This window comes from Pagrus major, chromosome 3 (assembly GCF_040436345.1).
Source record: "Pagrus major chromosome 3, Pma_NU_1.0".
NCBI classification, from domain to species: Eukaryota; Metazoa; Chordata; class Actinopteri; order Spariformes; family Sparidae; genus Pagrus; species Pagrus major.
This window is the reverse complement of record NC_133217.1, coordinates 5,722,503-5,740,062: the sequence shown is the minus strand read 5'-3', so window position 1 is coordinate 5,740,062 and position 17,560 is coordinate 5,722,503. Positions and strand designations below refer to the sequence as shown.

Sequence of the window (17,560 nt, the reverse complement as noted above, 5' to 3'; positions counted from 1 at the left end):
TCGGGAGAGAGGTGAGAGAGACTGGATATCAGAGAAGATGGTGGGGAAAACGGCATGTTGAACCAGAATATTTACCATCTAACACAGTGAATGAAGGGTTTCTGTCGACCAAACCAGAGTTGGCGATTGTTACAAAGACTAACAAGGACAGTTTTTGAGAGTTTTATTTAATTTATTGTCAACCTCGGATGAAGGATGTTAAAGTTTCGGTTTTGTAAAAGAAGTCTGGTGGATTTGGCGAGAGCAAAATAGCAGCTTTTTTCTTTTTACTTTGGTTAAACCAAAATCAAAAGGTCTGTCTCTGTAGGGATTGATTCCATATTGTTAACAGGCACTTAGAAAAACAATATGAGCCTGTCAAAGGCAAAAACAAGCACTTCAAAGGTCCAGTCTGTAGCATTTTTGTTACCTTCAAATGAGCCTTTTATATCTACAGAGGGAGTGGGTCCTCTTCCATGGAGTCCCGCATGTTGCTCACTGCTAGATGCCACAAAATCCTACATCCAGGAACCTTTAAGTGGGCATATTTTGACTGTAAAGTTGCCCACAAGGATTACATTGCAGCTCTGCTGAGGCAGTCTGCTGGACCAGTTCCAAAACTTTTTGTACCTTTCATTCATTTTGGCTCCAAAATATGTAAACATGAGGCTTAGGTTTAAAAAGACCGGAATTCCCCTTTAACCTCCTTCCTATACTGCTTTTAGGTCTGAATCTATCTAAGTGACTCCTCTTGTCTCCCAGGTCCAGATGTTGAGTCCTTCACCACAGAGATCAGTCTCCAGGTTCCCACCCAGGCTGAGCTACGCCACAAGCTTTCTTCCCTTTCATCCACCTGCACCGACTCAGCCAGCCAGGACACGGAGGCCGGGGAGGAGGATGAGGAGGACGAGGACGAGGAGACAGAGCAAGGAGGAGGAGGAGGTGGGGGTGTCGGAGGAACAGGTGGAGGGGGAAGGAGGAGAAGGCCCCCTGTTGTGGTGGCCCTGGACGAGGAGGAGGTGCATCCCGATACGGCGTTGGTGGACCGAGAGGACCAGACCAGCAAAGACTGTGATGAGAGCAGGCCGAAGGTTTGAGGAGGGACGGACTGGATTTAAACTCAAACATACAACACAAACACGCGCGCACACACACAGAGCTGTGAATCAAACTCAGATATACAACAATATTGGCTTCCTTCTCAAATCCCATTCTTACTGAAGAAAAACACGAGAGAAAATTCACTGAGGTTGCACTAACTGCCACGTTACCTTGCCTTAAAAGACCACTGATGTGAGTTTATTAATTCTAATTGATTCCTGTAAAATAGGTTTGAGTTCCCTTTAGCATACTAATATTGAATGGCTTAACATGTACCTGTGTTTGTGCATGTTGAGACCAGGAGAGGCCTGTTACTGATAACTGAAACAGACATAGACACTAAAATCATCCATGTGTCCCTTTTTCAGTTCATGCTCCATGCTAACGCTTGTTGAGCATGAATATACAATATGTTTGCAACATAGTGTTGAAACTTTAGCAGAATAATAAATATATGGTGTTGTTTTGTATCGCAGGCCACACAAGTGAAATCATGTTTTCATCACTAAAAGTAATATTCTTTGGACTGTGTTTTGTCACCCAAATCAAGGCCATGACAGGACATATCCATCGTCAGAAATGTATTTTACAACCCTGATGTAATAGAGGTGAAAGAAATTGAAATATCGTTTTTAATTCTTGAAGCCACCAAAATTACATTTAAAACGTCTTTGCAAGGGTCTCGCAAGAACTGTTGTTGGATCCATAGTAATGCTGATTGCAAACGCTAAATAATTAGCACAACGCACTTGACAAATGACCTGCAAGGGGCACATGGATGAGTTTTTCTTGATTTCAAGGTCCATTGTGTAGGATTAAGGGGAATCTATTGGCAGAAATTGAATATCATTTTGATAATTATGTTTTAATTCGTGTATAACTACCAGCTGTATTTTGGTTTCCTTAGAAGGAGCATTTAATATCTACATGGGGAGCTCTTCCTTGGAGTCCACCATGTTTCTATAGTAGCCCAGGGTGGACAAACCAAAACTGGCTCAGCAGAGGGCCCTTTGCAGTTTTTAGCAGCCACCGTAAATTCTCCTTCACACGGGAGGTGAGGCGAGGCGTATCGAGTTGGTTGTAATCTGCAACATTACACCTGGATGCTGCTAAATCCTACACACTCGACCTTTAATTGATAAGCTGAACCCACGAAGCTTGTTGCATTTCTTTAACTGGTTTATGAGCTAGACTCTGCAGTGTTTCAATGTAAACTATCTATTAGATAATACTTTAGTGCCACTGGCTTTGTTAACATGGCTACTAACTGGCAGTGTTATATACCACATAGTACTGTATAGCCGACAGACTGGAGGAGTTCAGGTACCTGGATATCAGTGGTTTAACAGACAAACACACGGACACACACACACAAACACGCAGGAGAGTTCCCCATTGCCATTCCTTTGACAAATAATATTTGGGTGAACTTCTCTTTTTGAACAAGGACCAAATCCCTGTTTGGACTGTGTGCTATGCACTGGACAAGACCCAGAAGGTTTAACTGTATCCAGATTTTTTTGTACAGAAATGTTGACATTTGTGCGATGTGACAGCATTACTCCTTCCTTTCTTTTCCCCTGCCTACAGTTTATGACTTGTTGGTAATAAATGTTTCTCCCCCAGCATTGTTTAATTTTCATCTAAGCATTTCAGGAGCATGTTAAAGAATGAAATGTGAGCAGGATTCAGGGTTTGAGCATGTTAACAGCCCCTGTGCGCTCACTGTTGATTTACAGCCCAGCCCGAGCTCTTTACGCATGGAAAGCGGACACGCTGAGGGAATGTATAGATGGACAGAGTGTTCCGCAGGAGAGGAAAACGTCTATGAAATACAGTGGTTTTCTCTTGGGGGATAATATTTTACTATGTAAACATTCATTATTACAGTTTAATGTTTTCTGACTGAAACATGAGGAAAAGCAATACTAGTGTTGTGTGAGAGTAAATGGCATTTCAAGGCTGAGAGTGCACGTGTTGGTTCATTGTGAAAAGTAAACTGCTCATGTCGATGTGTGACAATCACTCCAGTGCACTTTAATTAAGGTTACCAAGAACTACAGGGTCCTCCAACAGCCTGCATGTACAACGTGTGAAAAGAGTGATAAGCTTCGTGCTGAATGAACATGAGAGCACATCCCACACTGGCTGCTGTTTACCATGGAACTGGATAATGTCATGATCTTTACAGCCTTTTTATTTGTATCATAGTGAATTTTCTCACTTACCTCTATAGGTATCTGTCTAGCAATGCAGATAGTTTGGGGTTCATTTGCCCAGGGTTTGAAATGCCAGGATTTCTGCTTTAACATCCATACACTAAAAAGATCCTTGGGAGTTTGTTGAGTGCTCACAGCATTAAAACATGAAAAACACCTAGTGCACAGATGGGCAATCTACAGGCTTCAGCATCAAGTTTTAATTGGAACAATGTTTTACCAAATAAAAAACTCCAAGGCACTCTTTGTACTGTTAAAATGCCATTATTTACACGGCATGGCCATTTTAGGCCTTAAACAAGGTTTTTTTAAGATGAACAGTGTGTCCAGCACACACACAACGATAAACACTCACACACACGCACTCCCTGAAGAGGAACGAGGATAAAGGACTTTAGAGAACCTGGCTGAGATTTTTAAGAAGGTCTAACATGACAATAAAGGCATTTAAATAGTTTAAAAAGACTTTTTCTTGTGATTGTTACATTACCTTTACAGTCTGTGGTCACACAGATGATCGTGGCTAAATTAGGCAACTGTCAATTATTTTGATTATTGGTTAGTTACTTAGTCTACAACAGGGGTCGCCAACATGGTGCCTGGTCGCCCGCAAGGCACCTAGACCAACTCCTAATACATGTAACCTGTTAAATGTATAACAGTGGTTCCCACACATATACTTTACTTGGGTGGGTGATGTCTTGATTCTTTTAAAATGCCTGAAGTGATTGCCAAAACAGTTGCCGATTCATTTTCTGTCCTTCTGAATTTATTTCAGCTGTAGACCAGGTACCACTAGAGGTGAGCGACAAAAGGAATTTGGATAAAAATCGCCCTTTATGTTACCAAAAAACTCAAACTCCACCTGATAAATCTACATTACTTCATGCAGTCGAGTCAAAAGCGCACAAAAAGAGACACAAAGCAGGTTGGAAAGAAGTGACAGTGAATTGTCGGTAAGTTTTTATTAAACCTTAAGTACAAACTGCAAAAGTAAAAAACTGTCAATATAACCAACATGAGACTCTCTTTCCGAGTGGAGGGAAAGGCCGAGATGCGGCACTAATAAATTAAGTCACCAGAGACCCCACCGTGAGCAAGTAGTTTATACTGTAGAAAATGGAAGAAACGAACAAACAAAAAAAGAGAACTGAAAAACAAACAAAAAAATCCCATCAGAATAAAATATATTGTAAGGCCATAAAAACTTGACAACCACTTTTTATTATGTTGAAAACACCCGACTTGGTATTTCATTAAATAGTCCTAAAACAGTTCAGTCTTCTGCGAGGGACGACAACCAACAAACTGGATTATAGGATTTTTCCTTGACAGTCACCACTGGCAAGCTCAGTGCAACATGAGTAGCTACTACATTTTTGTTGAATTTTCAGTAATGAAAATGTAAAAACCCATTTTTTTGTGAACATCTCTTTTTTTTTCCCTTTTCTTTAAAAAAGTAAAGCTAAACAAACAAAACTAGGTTGGGGGGGGCAGTCGTTGGCTACTCAATATCTTCTTTCTTAGTGATATAAGCAGCACTTAAAATTTTTATACACGTTTACCAGAGCAACCCTGTAAGCGTCATACTCACACGGATGAAGAAAGGGAAATGTAAGGCTTTTTCTTCATCAAGCACTCTCCTCTGGAACTCTTTTCTCTCTTCTCTATTCCTTCCTTCCTTTCTTTCTTCCTTAACCCCAGAAAAAGGCTCAAGTATTTAAAGAAATTTACAGGATTATGTACAAAAAAAGTTGATGTTTTGTTTGTGTTGGACTTTTTCCTCTCTAAAAATCACTCATAATATATCTGGAAAAGGGAAAAAAAATGCAAAAGCCAAAAAACAAAAAGAACAATTAAAAAAAACAAACAAAAAAACTTGGATTTGATATTTCACATTTTACACTCTTTGACTAGTGGCTCTACTTGAGATAACACATCAGATCAACAGAAGTAAAAAACACAAAATAATAATAATAATATAATAATATAATTAATGTTTACTGGTACAGATGAAACAAGAGGACTGGAAGAATGGAATGTTAACACGATTGCACATCTAGAACCAGAAAAGCCTGAAAGCCTTTCTGCCCTGTGGGGTGGGGGCGCGCGAGCTAGCTGTTAGCTGATAGCAGGCGCTAACCCCCAGATTTTTAATTTTTTGTGTTGTTATACAGTAATTATAACCAACAGCACCAATAAAATGGATCTCCTCGCTAAGTTTCAGGCACGGTTTTCACTTGCTAGCGAAGGAGGGATCCCTCCATACTACCAGGAAGTGAGGCGAGCGATGACCTTTCACAGGTCGAGCAGCTGAAGCTCTGCCCCCTCTCACATCCACCAACGAACAGAAACATCCACAATGACAAAAAAAATAATACACAGAAGACTTCTTGCAAAAAAAAAAAAAAACCTAGCAAAAACAAAGCTAAAATTCAAAATAGAACTTGTAAAAACATAGCCAACCAACAATAAACCAACATCGTCTGTCTTTCAAGTTTTTACCTCGCGTCACCACCCCCGCCTTTTTTAAAAAAAAAAACAAATACAATGCAGGAGCTGCATCGAGAAAGAATAAAATCAATAAAAAAGGACTCCTCTTCCTTAAACCAAGGACAGAGAGAAACTTTGGGTAACTACTTGATGTCATTTTCATTTCAAAAAACTGGGGAGAAAAACAAAAGGCCGCCTTTTCATTTGTCCCATGTTCACAGCTGAGTGACGCATGATGAGAGGGGAATTGGGTTCAGTCTCAGGGGCGAGATGAGGGCAGGAACAAGTGATGCAAGAAGAAGGTAACAAATGTAACCCATTTCAGTTAAGGGAGGATGTGTGATGGAGGTAAAGGGTATAACAGGGCCCCTCGAGTCTTCTTGTGAACGTTACACTTAATGCTTGTAATGTTGTAAAAGGACGACTTCATGAGGGACGTGGGGGGGATTCTAAAATCATCCAGAATAAAAACAAATTCTTCTTTCACACTAGTGCAAAAAAGACATCTTTCTTTTCTTTTTTTCCTTTTCCTTTTTTTTTTTATAAACAAGCCTGTCGTACTAAGGGGGGAGGTGAAGATTTTTTGGAGGGGGGACTGAGGTCAGGTGAGGGGATTTTCAAAGCTCAAAAACAATTGATCTTAAATATTGGATGGTGGAGGAGGGATTGATAGTGACCCTGCTCAATGTTTAAAAAACAAAAAAGAAAAAACGGGGGAGTTCGGGAGGGTCGGGGCAGGACGTGGGCACAGCGCACCAGGCGGTCATGTCGAGGCGTCCCCCTCAGGACACAGCAGCGGCCTTGGGTATGTGGCTGGAGGACAGGCGTGCCAGGGACACCTCCACGGTGGCGCGCTTTCGCGGGCCTCGCTTAGCCGGGGATGCTTTGGGGGGGCTTAAGCCGTGGCAGGGGTCCCCACCTCCTCTACTGACGACAACTCCTCCTCCACCGCCGCCACCACCACCGCCACCGCTTCCATTCTTTAACATGGCCCGGCCACACACCTGGTTCACCAAACTGTTGATTTGCTCCTGAATGGAAAAGCATAAAGGTTAAAAAATGACTTTCATGTGTAACTTATTCACACACAGCAGGAATTACAGTACATGTACAGTGTTCATGCTGAATTATCTGCTTCCTGGAGCAGTGCCCTGTAAACCTAGCTGATGTCTCCCCCGTCTGGACAGAGAGAGAACTGAACCCCAGCTGAGAGAAGACGGCAGCAGCTCACCTCATCGTATCGGTACATCATCTTAAGGCCTCTGCAGGACTTGTGCTTCTCCACATAGCGCAGGGCACACTCCAGACAGAAGACCACGTTGTCAGTCTCCTGAACCACCTGCGCAGACAGAAAGCAGACACCCAGCTCAGAGATCTCTTGTAATGAGATCGTGAGAAACCTGATGAATCATTTAAATGCCTTTCACTCTGACTTTATTACGCCACTGGCAAGTTAGTAAGATGCATATATTAGAGTATTATGGGATTCAACTGGATAACATTGTTCTAAAGCTTTATTAAATTTCATCTTGGCTTGGATACTTTTGATCTAGCGAGCCATAAAAAGCACTAGAGAATGTATATGAAACCATTAGAATTATTGATGATTTCATGACTATACATATTCATGACTCCAGACTTTCTTAAAGGACATTATAACAGGTTTGTTTTTGTGTACGATGGAAAATAAAATGCCAAAAATGTCTCCAAACTAGCACTATAGCATCTTGGAAAAATTATCCATCATTAAGCTCTCACCATAGACAGGTAGCAGAGATGCTGACAGATCTGGCAGCGTCTCTCTGAGGACTCCAGTGCCAGCCATTTCCCGCGAGGCTTCTTGCGTCCCTCACCGGGCCCCAGGTTGCCGTCGTGGGTGCCGTAGCGGGCAGAGGAGAGCAAACCTGCCTTGTAAAGTTCCTGCCGTTGGCGCATCTCTATGTTCCTGTTGGACAAGGAGGATGTTTTATAAGTCAGATGTTCTTTTATTGCTTTGGAAAAATATGGAGAGTGGGAACTCCTCTCATAAAAAGGACCAGTATTTGCAGAAAGCAAAGACTTATTAAATACTCTAAAAGGTGCACTATGTAGTTTTGAGGAAGACATTTAAAGAGATGAAAAACATCTTAATTCATTGATTTTCATGACTGAATAAACAAACTGTCCTAAAGGACATTTGGTTATATTTGGTCATTTTTTCATACCAGTTCTGTATAAAAGTTTAAATTCTGGTATCGTGACACCCTTCGTGCGAATACCAGTGCATCGCTGCACCCTACCTGAGGTCTTTGAGTAGGGTGGAGATGGTGGTGAGGAGAAGGCCATTGTCCCTCTTGGATTCAGCTGTGGCGATCTGGTACAGTAGCTTCTCCATGGAGAAGGGTTTGGCGATACGACGACACTTCAGGTCCTGCACACAAAATCAAGTATTATACTATTATTCTTCTTAAATCAGGAACAGACTCAATTTAATGTGTTTGTTGGGAATTTTTTTTATGTCTCAAAATCAAAAACACTGCAGGAGATTACTGTAGCATTATTCCCAGTGTGACCACGACTCTGTACGCTCCGATCAATGTTTCTTGTCCTCATCTTTTAGAGGAAAATGTTGCACCACAACACAGTGAGTCGTATGAATGTCATATTACCCTTGAGAGCAATTTTTGCTGTGACTATGAATACAATGGCATTGCTGAACGTATACGTACTTCCATCACCATAATACCCATAATGACAGTAAAGAGCATTTTCCTCTCGACTATTACTGCTATAATGAGGTCCAATGGTCCATAGGCTTGCCCCATGATTCTTAAAAATATCTTAATACACCCTCCGGAGAGACTTCCAGCTGCAATTACTCCTTGAATTTCAGCACACTGGCTGATTAGAGAATCAAGCTCCAGGTTTTTAGTTCATTTATCCGTTTCAGTTTCAATCAAGTCCACATAAATCAGAGCTTTAACTGCCGGTGTCCACAGGGGGCCAGTGTTGTGAGGCATAACAAAGCAGCAGAGAAATAAAACACATGTCAGGTAAAATGTGTAATACACAGGCAAATATTTTCTTTGGATTCAATCTTTCAGATTTATAAAACTCCTACTGCACAATAAGTTTTACACACACACACACACACACACACACACACACACACACACACACACACACACACACACACACACACACACACACACACACACACACACACACACACACACACACACACACACACACACACACACACACACACAAGTCATTATTAATCAATTGTGGCCCTCGTACTGATCTTTCCACACAAATTCATATGCTGACCTTTGCGGCCTGGTAACCCAGGTTCATCCAGTGCGGTGTGGCAAAGTGCACCGTCTCTGACACGCTGTAGCCACAGCACACTTTAGAGACAAAGGCACCGGGGTAACAGACCACAAACTGCCCGCTCCGCTGGACCGTACGGTAAACCTTGATGCCTTCGCGGCACAGCACCTCTGGAGAGATCTGGAGGAACAAGAAAGAGTAGAGAAAGAAAAAGTGTTACATTTGGGAACCTGTATATTTTGGTAATGACGTGGCCAAAGAAGGACGATTCTTAGATAGAAGAAAACACTGACCATGATGTTCTTCTCCAACATTTCTAGTCCTGGGGTGCCATTGGCCTGAAGCAGTGTATGGACCACCTTGTCCAGCTTAGCCTTCTCCTCAGCAGGGACAGAATACCTGCAGGAGGATCAAACAAAGACGGAGATATCAGTTGACTGTCCACAGAGAGTAAAAACAAATCAGTACGGACACGCACACACTATACCAGTGATGATGAAGAACCCAGTGCATACTTACCAAATGCAATCAGCACCAGTGTGTAAGTAATCAATATATGGAAGGCGATTTTGGTCTCGAGACCAGCATGAGGTAGAAAAGACCATGCCAATGTTAAGCCAGGGAATGGTCACCCCTGGGTAGACGGAGGGTTTGAGAGAGAGAGAAACAAGAGCAGAGGTTATCACACAGTAACAATGATAGAGAGTCTGAGTTTGCTCTTGAGCAGCATGAACATGTTCTTACCAGGCACAGCACCCAGATGCCTCAGAATGGATCCAGAGTTATTGGGGAGGACAGTGAGATTCCATCCATGTCTGAGGAAAAGAGATGAGGAAATGGTTATTTCTACATTATGTCAAAGGAAAACCGAGACAGCTCAAGGACAGCGTTATAGTTTTTCCCCAGCCTATATAAACAATCGAGATTCTGAGAGTCAGACAGAATATTTTCTCTAAGTATTGTGTGTGAGTGTGCTGTTAAGTCCATGAGATACTTACTTTGAAAATGGCTCTGATTTTCCTGTGGGGAAACCACTGCCATGCGTACTGGTGTCCACCTTCCCACAATGCACCGCCACGTGGCTGTCTCTCTGCTCCACGATCCTCCAGTACTCTTGCTGCGAGAACGAAAAAGCAAGGAAAGCAGATGAGCGGAAGAATGCATGAAGCACGGTGCAGCTAACTGCTGCTGCCAGCTGGGGTCTTCGAGGAAACAGAAGATCTCACGACTAAGGTTCAGATAAACATTACAACAGTTCTAATGTTTCCTCTACAAGTCATTTAGTAAAAAAATACTGAATGTCAGTGCAGTTTACATTCAGTACAAGTACAATCAAGACGTTAGCATGCTAACCTCAACATCAGCAGCCCCTGGTTCCTTGTTAAAGCACATGGTCATGGTGTTCCGGGCTATCCTGAAGAAGTTAGTCAAAGACACCGATTTCCCCTGTAACAAAGAGGCGTTAAACATCATGAGTCACGGCGTGCGAAAGGAGCAGAACAAGTCAAAAAATAAATCCAGATGTCACTCCAGGGCTTGAACAGCTTTTTAAGAGTAAAGTATTTAACCAAAGATTTCCAGACTGCCTTTATCTCGTCTACATCATTAGTGTGAAACATTTAGTAAACAGAATCCCTTAAACCCACAGCAATCAATGTGCAATATCACTCTGTAAATCTTACCAGCTGTTCATAGTAACTTTAATTGGATGTTTTGATCAGGATTATTTAAAGCTTGCCAAGAAGACAAAAAACAAAAAATGATAACAGATAGTTTCATTGTTTGAAATATTAGCAGATTTTTGGTATAGACAGTGTTATAGAAAGTAGCCAAAAGTCATACTTGAGGAAAAGTAAAGATATCGTGTTAAAAAATGACTTATGTGACATGTACTTACTTAAGTATTACAATCATTTTCTGCCAATAAATGTACTTATCAATAGCACAAGTAAAAGTAAATTAAACGTAGATTTACATGTATGTATAAACTGTATACTGTTGACTTGGCAGTGGCCAATTATCGGATCTGATTTATATATATAGTATAAAATAGCATCAAATTGAAATACTCAGTTTAAGTACAAGCACCACAAAGTTGGACAGTTCTTGAGTAAAAGTACTTAGTTACATTCCATCACTAGGTGTACATGAGTGACTGTGTCAATGAAACACTAGATTATGTTGAAAATCAAACATTTTTCAAGGAGAAATTCAAATTCAGGCATATTGCGAACCTTGACAAACAAAACGGTTGAGATTCAGCATATTTGCACAAACCCTGTCCCTCCATGTATTTAAGCTCGACAACAGAGACATCCATGCATGTACTGTATGCACAGAGACAAATGGATCGACTGTACATGTGTCTGTTTGTGTCTCCCCTGGACTTGACCCCTACTCTCATGGACACTCCTGCTCCAGAGACGCTTTGAAGGTTACCATAAATCTTCTTGAGATGCACAGACCCTGTTGAAAGATGACCTTGCGGATTCTTTATCCTCACAGTGACGGTGGATCTGCCCTGCCCCCCCCCCTTCTTTTAGGTGTCCAGATGTTTTGAAAAGCAGCTGACCTTATTACAATTTCTTATATTACAACAGCTACAGGATTGTAAAATAATGCAGTTAAATAATGCAGTACAGTAGTGACCTGACAAGATGTTCTTTATGCGAGTTAGTCGCAGCACTTATCCAAGCCTTTCCTGCTGTAATTAGAGTTAATTATACCCTTGACATGCACTTTGTTCCCGTGATAGAAAAAGTGAAATATAACCTCCACTCGGGGGCCGCTCGTGATGAAAAATGCATACAAATCTGAGCTGTGGAGAAAAGTGATGGGTCGTATTTGGACAAGCCTGTCCTGTCAGGACGGTGACAGCCATTCAAATGTCACAAGGCTGAATTGTACCTCTATAATTCAGAGGTCTGTGGACTGTACTGGGTCAAGTCTGTTGACAATATCTCAATTCTTCAGCGGGAGGTCAACTGGAGGGATTTAGTTACCAAAGGAACTGGGACGGGGGGAAAATAAATTAAATGGGATCTACATTTGAGATGGGTGCAGCGTGACTCGAGAGAGCGCCAACACAGAATGAACTTATCCTAATTACTGAAATAATTACTGACACGGCAAAAACTACGCACACAAGCTCTTTGCAAATAAATATGCAGTTTTACAGTTTGACACAACAAACTCTGAGCCTTTGCATTGATTGATTGTACGTGTTTGGGAGTGGAGGGGCTTGGCAAGAGGACCGGGCACGATCCGGAGAGAGATATTCTGCGAGAGCACTGGAGATTTGGGGAAAATAGCTGAGAGCAAGGGCACGAGCTGAAGGAGAGGAGCCATGGGGCGAGGGCTGGATTAAAGGAGCTGAAGGGTGGAGAGAGCCGGAGAGAAGGCGGGGTTTGAAGGGGGCGGGACAGAGGCGAGGGGAAGGGCTGGTTTGGGGGCTGCCTTCTCTCTGACCTACATTTCAGCCAGCCAGAATCAACACAGCTGCCAGCAGGCTGGGGAGGTTGGAGTACATCCACACACACAAACAGGACTACTGACCACCACACACACACACACACACAAACACACAGACACAGCTGCACTGAAATATGTAACAAAACCACAAGACGTTCACGGTACAAAAACCTCTGTCCTGTCAAAAAGCAGATCTTTACAATGCAGCTACATGACACTTTAACATGTAGTGCTGCCTGTACACAGTGTGCAAACCTCTTGTGTTTGCGTCTATAAACCACAAACTATGAGAGTTAACAGGTTACAGTTGTTATGTTAACAGTTAACAGTTAACATAGTGTGCTGCGATGATTTACAGCACAGCTCAGCTCCTTCTGGAGATAGGGGAAACTAAGAACTGGCACAGTCGTATACTTAAATTTTAGTGCTGGTACTATGAAGGTTGTGCGACGCCAGTCTTGATTCAGAAAGCAGTTGCTTTAGTTGCCATTAACAGTTTGTTAAACTAAAGGTCTGAGACAATCCTGATAATGGATGCCAACAACATCAAACAAGCTGGCTGTTAAATGTCAGTCTAACTTTAAATTTGATGTGATACAATGAGATTTGTCATCAACAATGATGTGGACATAATGACTAAGCCGGTAAAGGCATGTTTTCCAACAAGTAGAACACCCTGGTAAGTTCAGAAAATGACATCACTTCATGTCTCAGGTCAAATCCAGTAACAAGTCTTTAACTCCTGAGTCAAAGTCAAGTCTCAAGTCATTTACTTTCTGTCAAGTCAAGTTGCGAGTCATCACAACAGTGACTTGAGTCGATTCGAGTCCACATCTCTGAATTAAGGAGATTTAAAGGCTGTATTTGTGATGAGTCATGTTTTTGCGGACAAAATTAAAAACAAGGGCAACCACGATGAGGAGACAGGCCGGCCAATAAGAAAGCAACATCCAGCTACTGCTTGTGCAAAGACTGTAAACTCTAAAGAACAACTGGCCCTGAAACAGTAGTCAGCACGAGTTATAAACAGCACTCAATGACCTCACATCATAAAACCTCTTTAAAAAGGAAAACATTAACGAAAAGAGAAGATACACTTACGTGCGTATTGTCTGTATGCTTCAAATTTGTGGCATAAACAGGTAATGTCTTCTCCATCCTCACCTTGTTAATACATTTGTGCTGGTCAATGAGAACGCCACTGTCCGCCTCCTGCTGCGGCTGCTGCTCGCGGCGGCTGCTGCTGCTGCTGTTGCTGCTCCTCTCCATGCTGCCTGTCCTCTTTGCCTTGTTTTTCCTGAGCGAAGAGCCGGCGCCGGCCCGCTTTGACCTGAGCCTCCAGCTCCTTCAGACGGTGATACACTCCATTGGTGCGGTGGTTCCCTGTCGCCCCTCCCACTACCCCACCTACTAGCCCATTCTTGGGCTCATAGCGTGGCAGTACCAGTGCGCTAGGTGCTGTGGAGTCCGAGAGACCCTCCAGAGGGCCCCGGCGCGACTCCAGGTTCTTTTTCTCCTGCAGCACACCGTCCTGCAGTCGGAGGCGCTCCTCGGCACTGAGCGAGTCATAGGAGAGGATGTACTGGAGGTAAGCCTCCTGCAGCTTGGCCAGCCGGTCCTGCGCTGACTTAGGGATGCGCAGAAGATCAGCCAGCTTGGTCCACTTCTTCAGGTCCATCACCTGCTGCATGCCGCCCATGTCATTGATGAGCTGGAAAAAACGTGACAGGTCCACTTCACAGCCACCTGTGAGGAGCAGAAGGACACAGAGAGGGTTAATTTGGGAAAAAGATGAGGAGTGAACTTTGCGTTGTTAAAAGGGCACTGTGAGGTTTTGGAGAAGTTTATAATTATATTATAATATTATAAAATCTTTTCCATAACTGAATAAACAAGCTGTTCTCAGAGGAAAATAAAGTCTCCAGAACACTTTTTGAAGCTGGAAAGGGGGCAGGGTCCGCCACATATTAACAAGTAAAGCAGTACGAAATTTATTCATCTTATTCAGTCATGAAAATGAAGAGAGTTTGTTTAATTATTTTTCTTTAGGCATTAAAAAAAAAAAAAATCAGTCAATGAAGATCTTTCTCTTCTGATTAAAATTTCTTCCCCAAAAAGTACATATTGCACCATTAAATATAAAACCTCTGACAGTTCCAATAGGACACCATGTGTCTCTTAGGCTAACCATAAAAGCAATCAAAAGTGAGAAAACTGTTAGCTGTAAAACTGTTAGCTGTGTATACATAGAAGTTTCCCATTTTCACTTGTCTAAACTCAGGTTTTGAAAAAATGACACAGAAATCAAATCAAGATTACGGCCATCTTGGAGCATCTGCTCTTTTGGCAAAACATGCCATTTCATCCAGGCCAGTTCACTTTATTTGAAACGGCCAATTGAGCCATCACCTTTCAAAATGATCTGAACCATCATTGTGCCAAACAGACACAAATTGTACTAATGTAGATCTGATCTGCTGGGCACAGTAAAGGAAGTCATTTGGAACAAGGGGATCCTGGCTGGCTGAAGCCTCTCTGCTCTGGCTCAGTGGCTGCCAGGTCTCTCTGGCCAACAGTCGCACACCAACTGTACTCACACTGGGCTAATCGTAACACAGCTGTATACAACAGCAGCAAACACAGCACGAATCAGTGCAAAACTAGTAAAATTTAACAATCATTTATTGGCATCCATGGAGTACGTACATATCTGAGAAAACTCACATACGGTTTCTGTCTAAACTGGGGCTGTTTAGAGGCTCATAAAATGCTGATGTCATCGGGAGAAATGGAAGGTGACAGGACAATCTGGGGGGAAATATTGTTTTGCTGCCCCGTCAGGCCCTCCGCCAAGTTGTTTCACATTGTTACAGTCCTCTATAAACGGGAAAATAACACCAGGCGAGATGCAAGTGAAGCTTTCAGAGCACTACGGACACTGAAATAGGAATATTTGTGATGCTTGCTCGTGGCTGCTTTTGTAAGTCGTGCTGTGACAACAGTTTAAAAACTGCAGGATGCTGACAAGGTAAGCAGCACTTTTTTGTACATTATCCTCCTTTGATGCACCTGTATATAATTATCACTTTGGTATCTTCACATTCAAGAAAAGCTGTGAAGGAGAAAACCACAAGTCTGAGAGAAGGCCTCAGTTTGGAGGGTTGGCTGGGTTTAATTCACTCCAAAATCAATAGTTCTGGTCCACTGTCTGCAGGAAGAAACCTGTGGCTTATTGCTGAGTTAATTCAATCAATTCAGGAAGCTGTTTTCTTTGTGTGCTCTCACATACACATGTGTGTTTGTCTGTTTGGCTCACTTACCAATGACAGGTGGCTCATCCATGGTAATGCCCTGAGATTTGAGGTGCTTGCGGATGCAGGCCAGCCGCTGCACGTTGGGGCCCCAGCGCCGGCCCAGCATGTGGACCCTCTGCACCTGTGTAACAAAACGCATCTCCTCGCTCAGCTTGCACTCTGGCCGCCAGTCTGGGGGCGGCACCACGCGACACATGCCAGCTGCCTCGGCCTGTTCCCTCACCGCATCCAAGTACACCAAGGGGTCCAGGAACTCCCGCGGCACTGGCCGGAAGACGGGGGCTTCACCCAGCGCTGCCCAGCCCTCTGGCCTGCTCCGCTGGCGCTCCCACTCCTTCTCCTGCTCGCGCTCCTTCTGGCGCGTCAACTCTTTCTCGCGCTCCCAGTCCTTGTCACGGTCAGCAGGCCGCGGCGCTGCTGGTTTGAGCTGTCCCGGGTTGTTGGCCGAAGCGAGCGGAGAGGAGGTGGTGGAGGAGGACACAGAGGTTTGTTGGGGGTCTGAGGTAGTGCTGGCACGACTGGGGTTCTGTGGGTGACTCTGGCCCGATGAAGGGGAGGAAGAGGAGGAGCTCCGACTGTGAGACCTGCTCTGCTGCTGCTGTGCTTGTCGAATCAACATCAGCTTGCCAGCCGATGCCCGCTTGGGTCGCTGGTTCACCGGCTCCGCATTGGCTGCTGGTGTAGAGGGAGTCTGTTGAGGAGGAGGAGTGGGAGATGGATGTGGCGTAGCAGGTGGAGTTTGTTTAGGAGAGGGGGGTGTTTCTGATTCATGTCCATTAGAAAGTGGAGTGGTAGGGGTGGTGGTTTGTGTGGCAGCTTTCTCTTGATTGGCCACCTTCTTGCTGCTGCTGCTGCGTGTCTCCAGAGGCGCCGGTTGAAGCTTGGCCTTCTTGGCCTCGTTGCCAGTGGTTTTGGCTTTCTGTTCAACATTCCCCGTCCCCACGGAATTGAGCACCACCTCCAGACGCCGCTTGGAGTTACGCAGTCCCTCTCGACCTGGGCACTCCCCCTGGCCCTGCTGGCGCTGGCACTGTCTCTGTCCGTCCTCCTTGGCCAGGGTGTTGTGCCGCTGCCCGTTTAGCCTGCCGTTGAGGCGGGCGGCGGCAGCAACATTGTGCAGCCCATTGGATAGTAGCACCTGTTTGCGGGTTTTTGCATTGCTGTGGTGGGCTGGTGCCGCTGCTTTTCCTGAGTTGGCCAGCCCATTGCTGGCTGCTGGCTGGCTGTGCTGATTGTGATTGTTCGCTGACGATGTTGCCGAGGCGGCGCTGTTGTGTTTGTTGCTGCTGCTGAGTTTGGTTTTCTTGCCCAGTTCTTTCTGTTTGGCTTTGGTGTAGGTGACGTGGCCCTTGGACACGGTGGCTGTGTACTTCTTCACAGTTTTGGACGGCAGTCGGAAGTCGCGGCTCTTTTTGGCACCACCAACAGCTTGTGCCGAGCCTGCTCGCGTCAGCCCGTTCACTTTAGAGACCTGGGATCAACACAGAAAGGTGTAGAGGGATTGTACACATGAGATGAGAAGGATTAAGAATCTATATAGACAAATGCTGATGATCAATTATGTAAACAAGATAAAAGGGAAATATCTTAGGGAAAGCAGGAATCTTTGCTGGAAGGGAAGGGGTTGACATGCTGATAACACTTCTGTTGATCAGATCTCTCAACACATAA

General features: G+C 43.9%; 2 protein-coding genes across 2 annotated transcripts in view; one reads left to right on the top strand and one right to left on the bottom strand.

The window, feature by feature from the left end:
• Positions 1-3,048, top strand: part of dtnbp1b (dystrobrevin binding protein 1b) — a 75,829-nt gene extending 72,781 nt beyond the window's left edge. The window contains exon 5 of the mRNA XM_073463706.1: positions 742-3,048. Within this exon, the coding sequence (XP_073319807.1) occupies positions 742-1,076 (335 nt within the window). The 3' untranslated portion in view covers positions 1,077-3,048. The remainder of the gene's footprint in view (positions 1-741) is intronic.
• Positions 3,049-4,239: 1,191 nt separating this feature from the next.
• The window catches only part of jarid2b (jumonji and AT-rich interaction domain containing 2b), a 110,673-nt gene continuing 97,352 nt past the window's right edge, over positions 4,240-17,560 (bottom strand). Inside the window, exons 7-19 of the mRNA XM_073463330.1 lie at positions 15,896-17,360; positions 13,850-14,321; positions 13,740-13,812; positions 10,458-10,550; positions 10,103-10,221; positions 9,849-9,919; positions 9,624-9,738; positions 9,398-9,503; positions 9,102-9,284; positions 8,072-8,202; positions 7,551-7,737; positions 7,024-7,131; positions 4,240-6,823 (exon numbers count right to left, since the gene is read on the bottom strand). Coding sequence (XP_073319431.1) covers positions 6,575-6,823; positions 7,024-7,131; positions 7,551-7,737; positions 8,072-8,202; positions 9,102-9,284; positions 9,398-9,503; positions 9,624-9,738; positions 9,849-9,919; positions 10,103-10,221; positions 10,458-10,550; positions 13,740-13,812; positions 13,850-14,321; positions 15,896-17,360 — 3,372 coding nt within the window. The 3' untranslated portion in view covers positions 4,240-6,574. The remainder of the gene's footprint in view (positions 6,824-7,023; positions 7,132-7,550; positions 7,738-8,071; positions 8,203-9,101; positions 9,285-9,397; positions 9,504-9,623; positions 9,739-9,848; positions 9,920-10,102; positions 10,222-10,457; positions 10,551-13,739; positions 13,813-13,849; positions 14,322-15,895; positions 17,361-17,560) is intronic.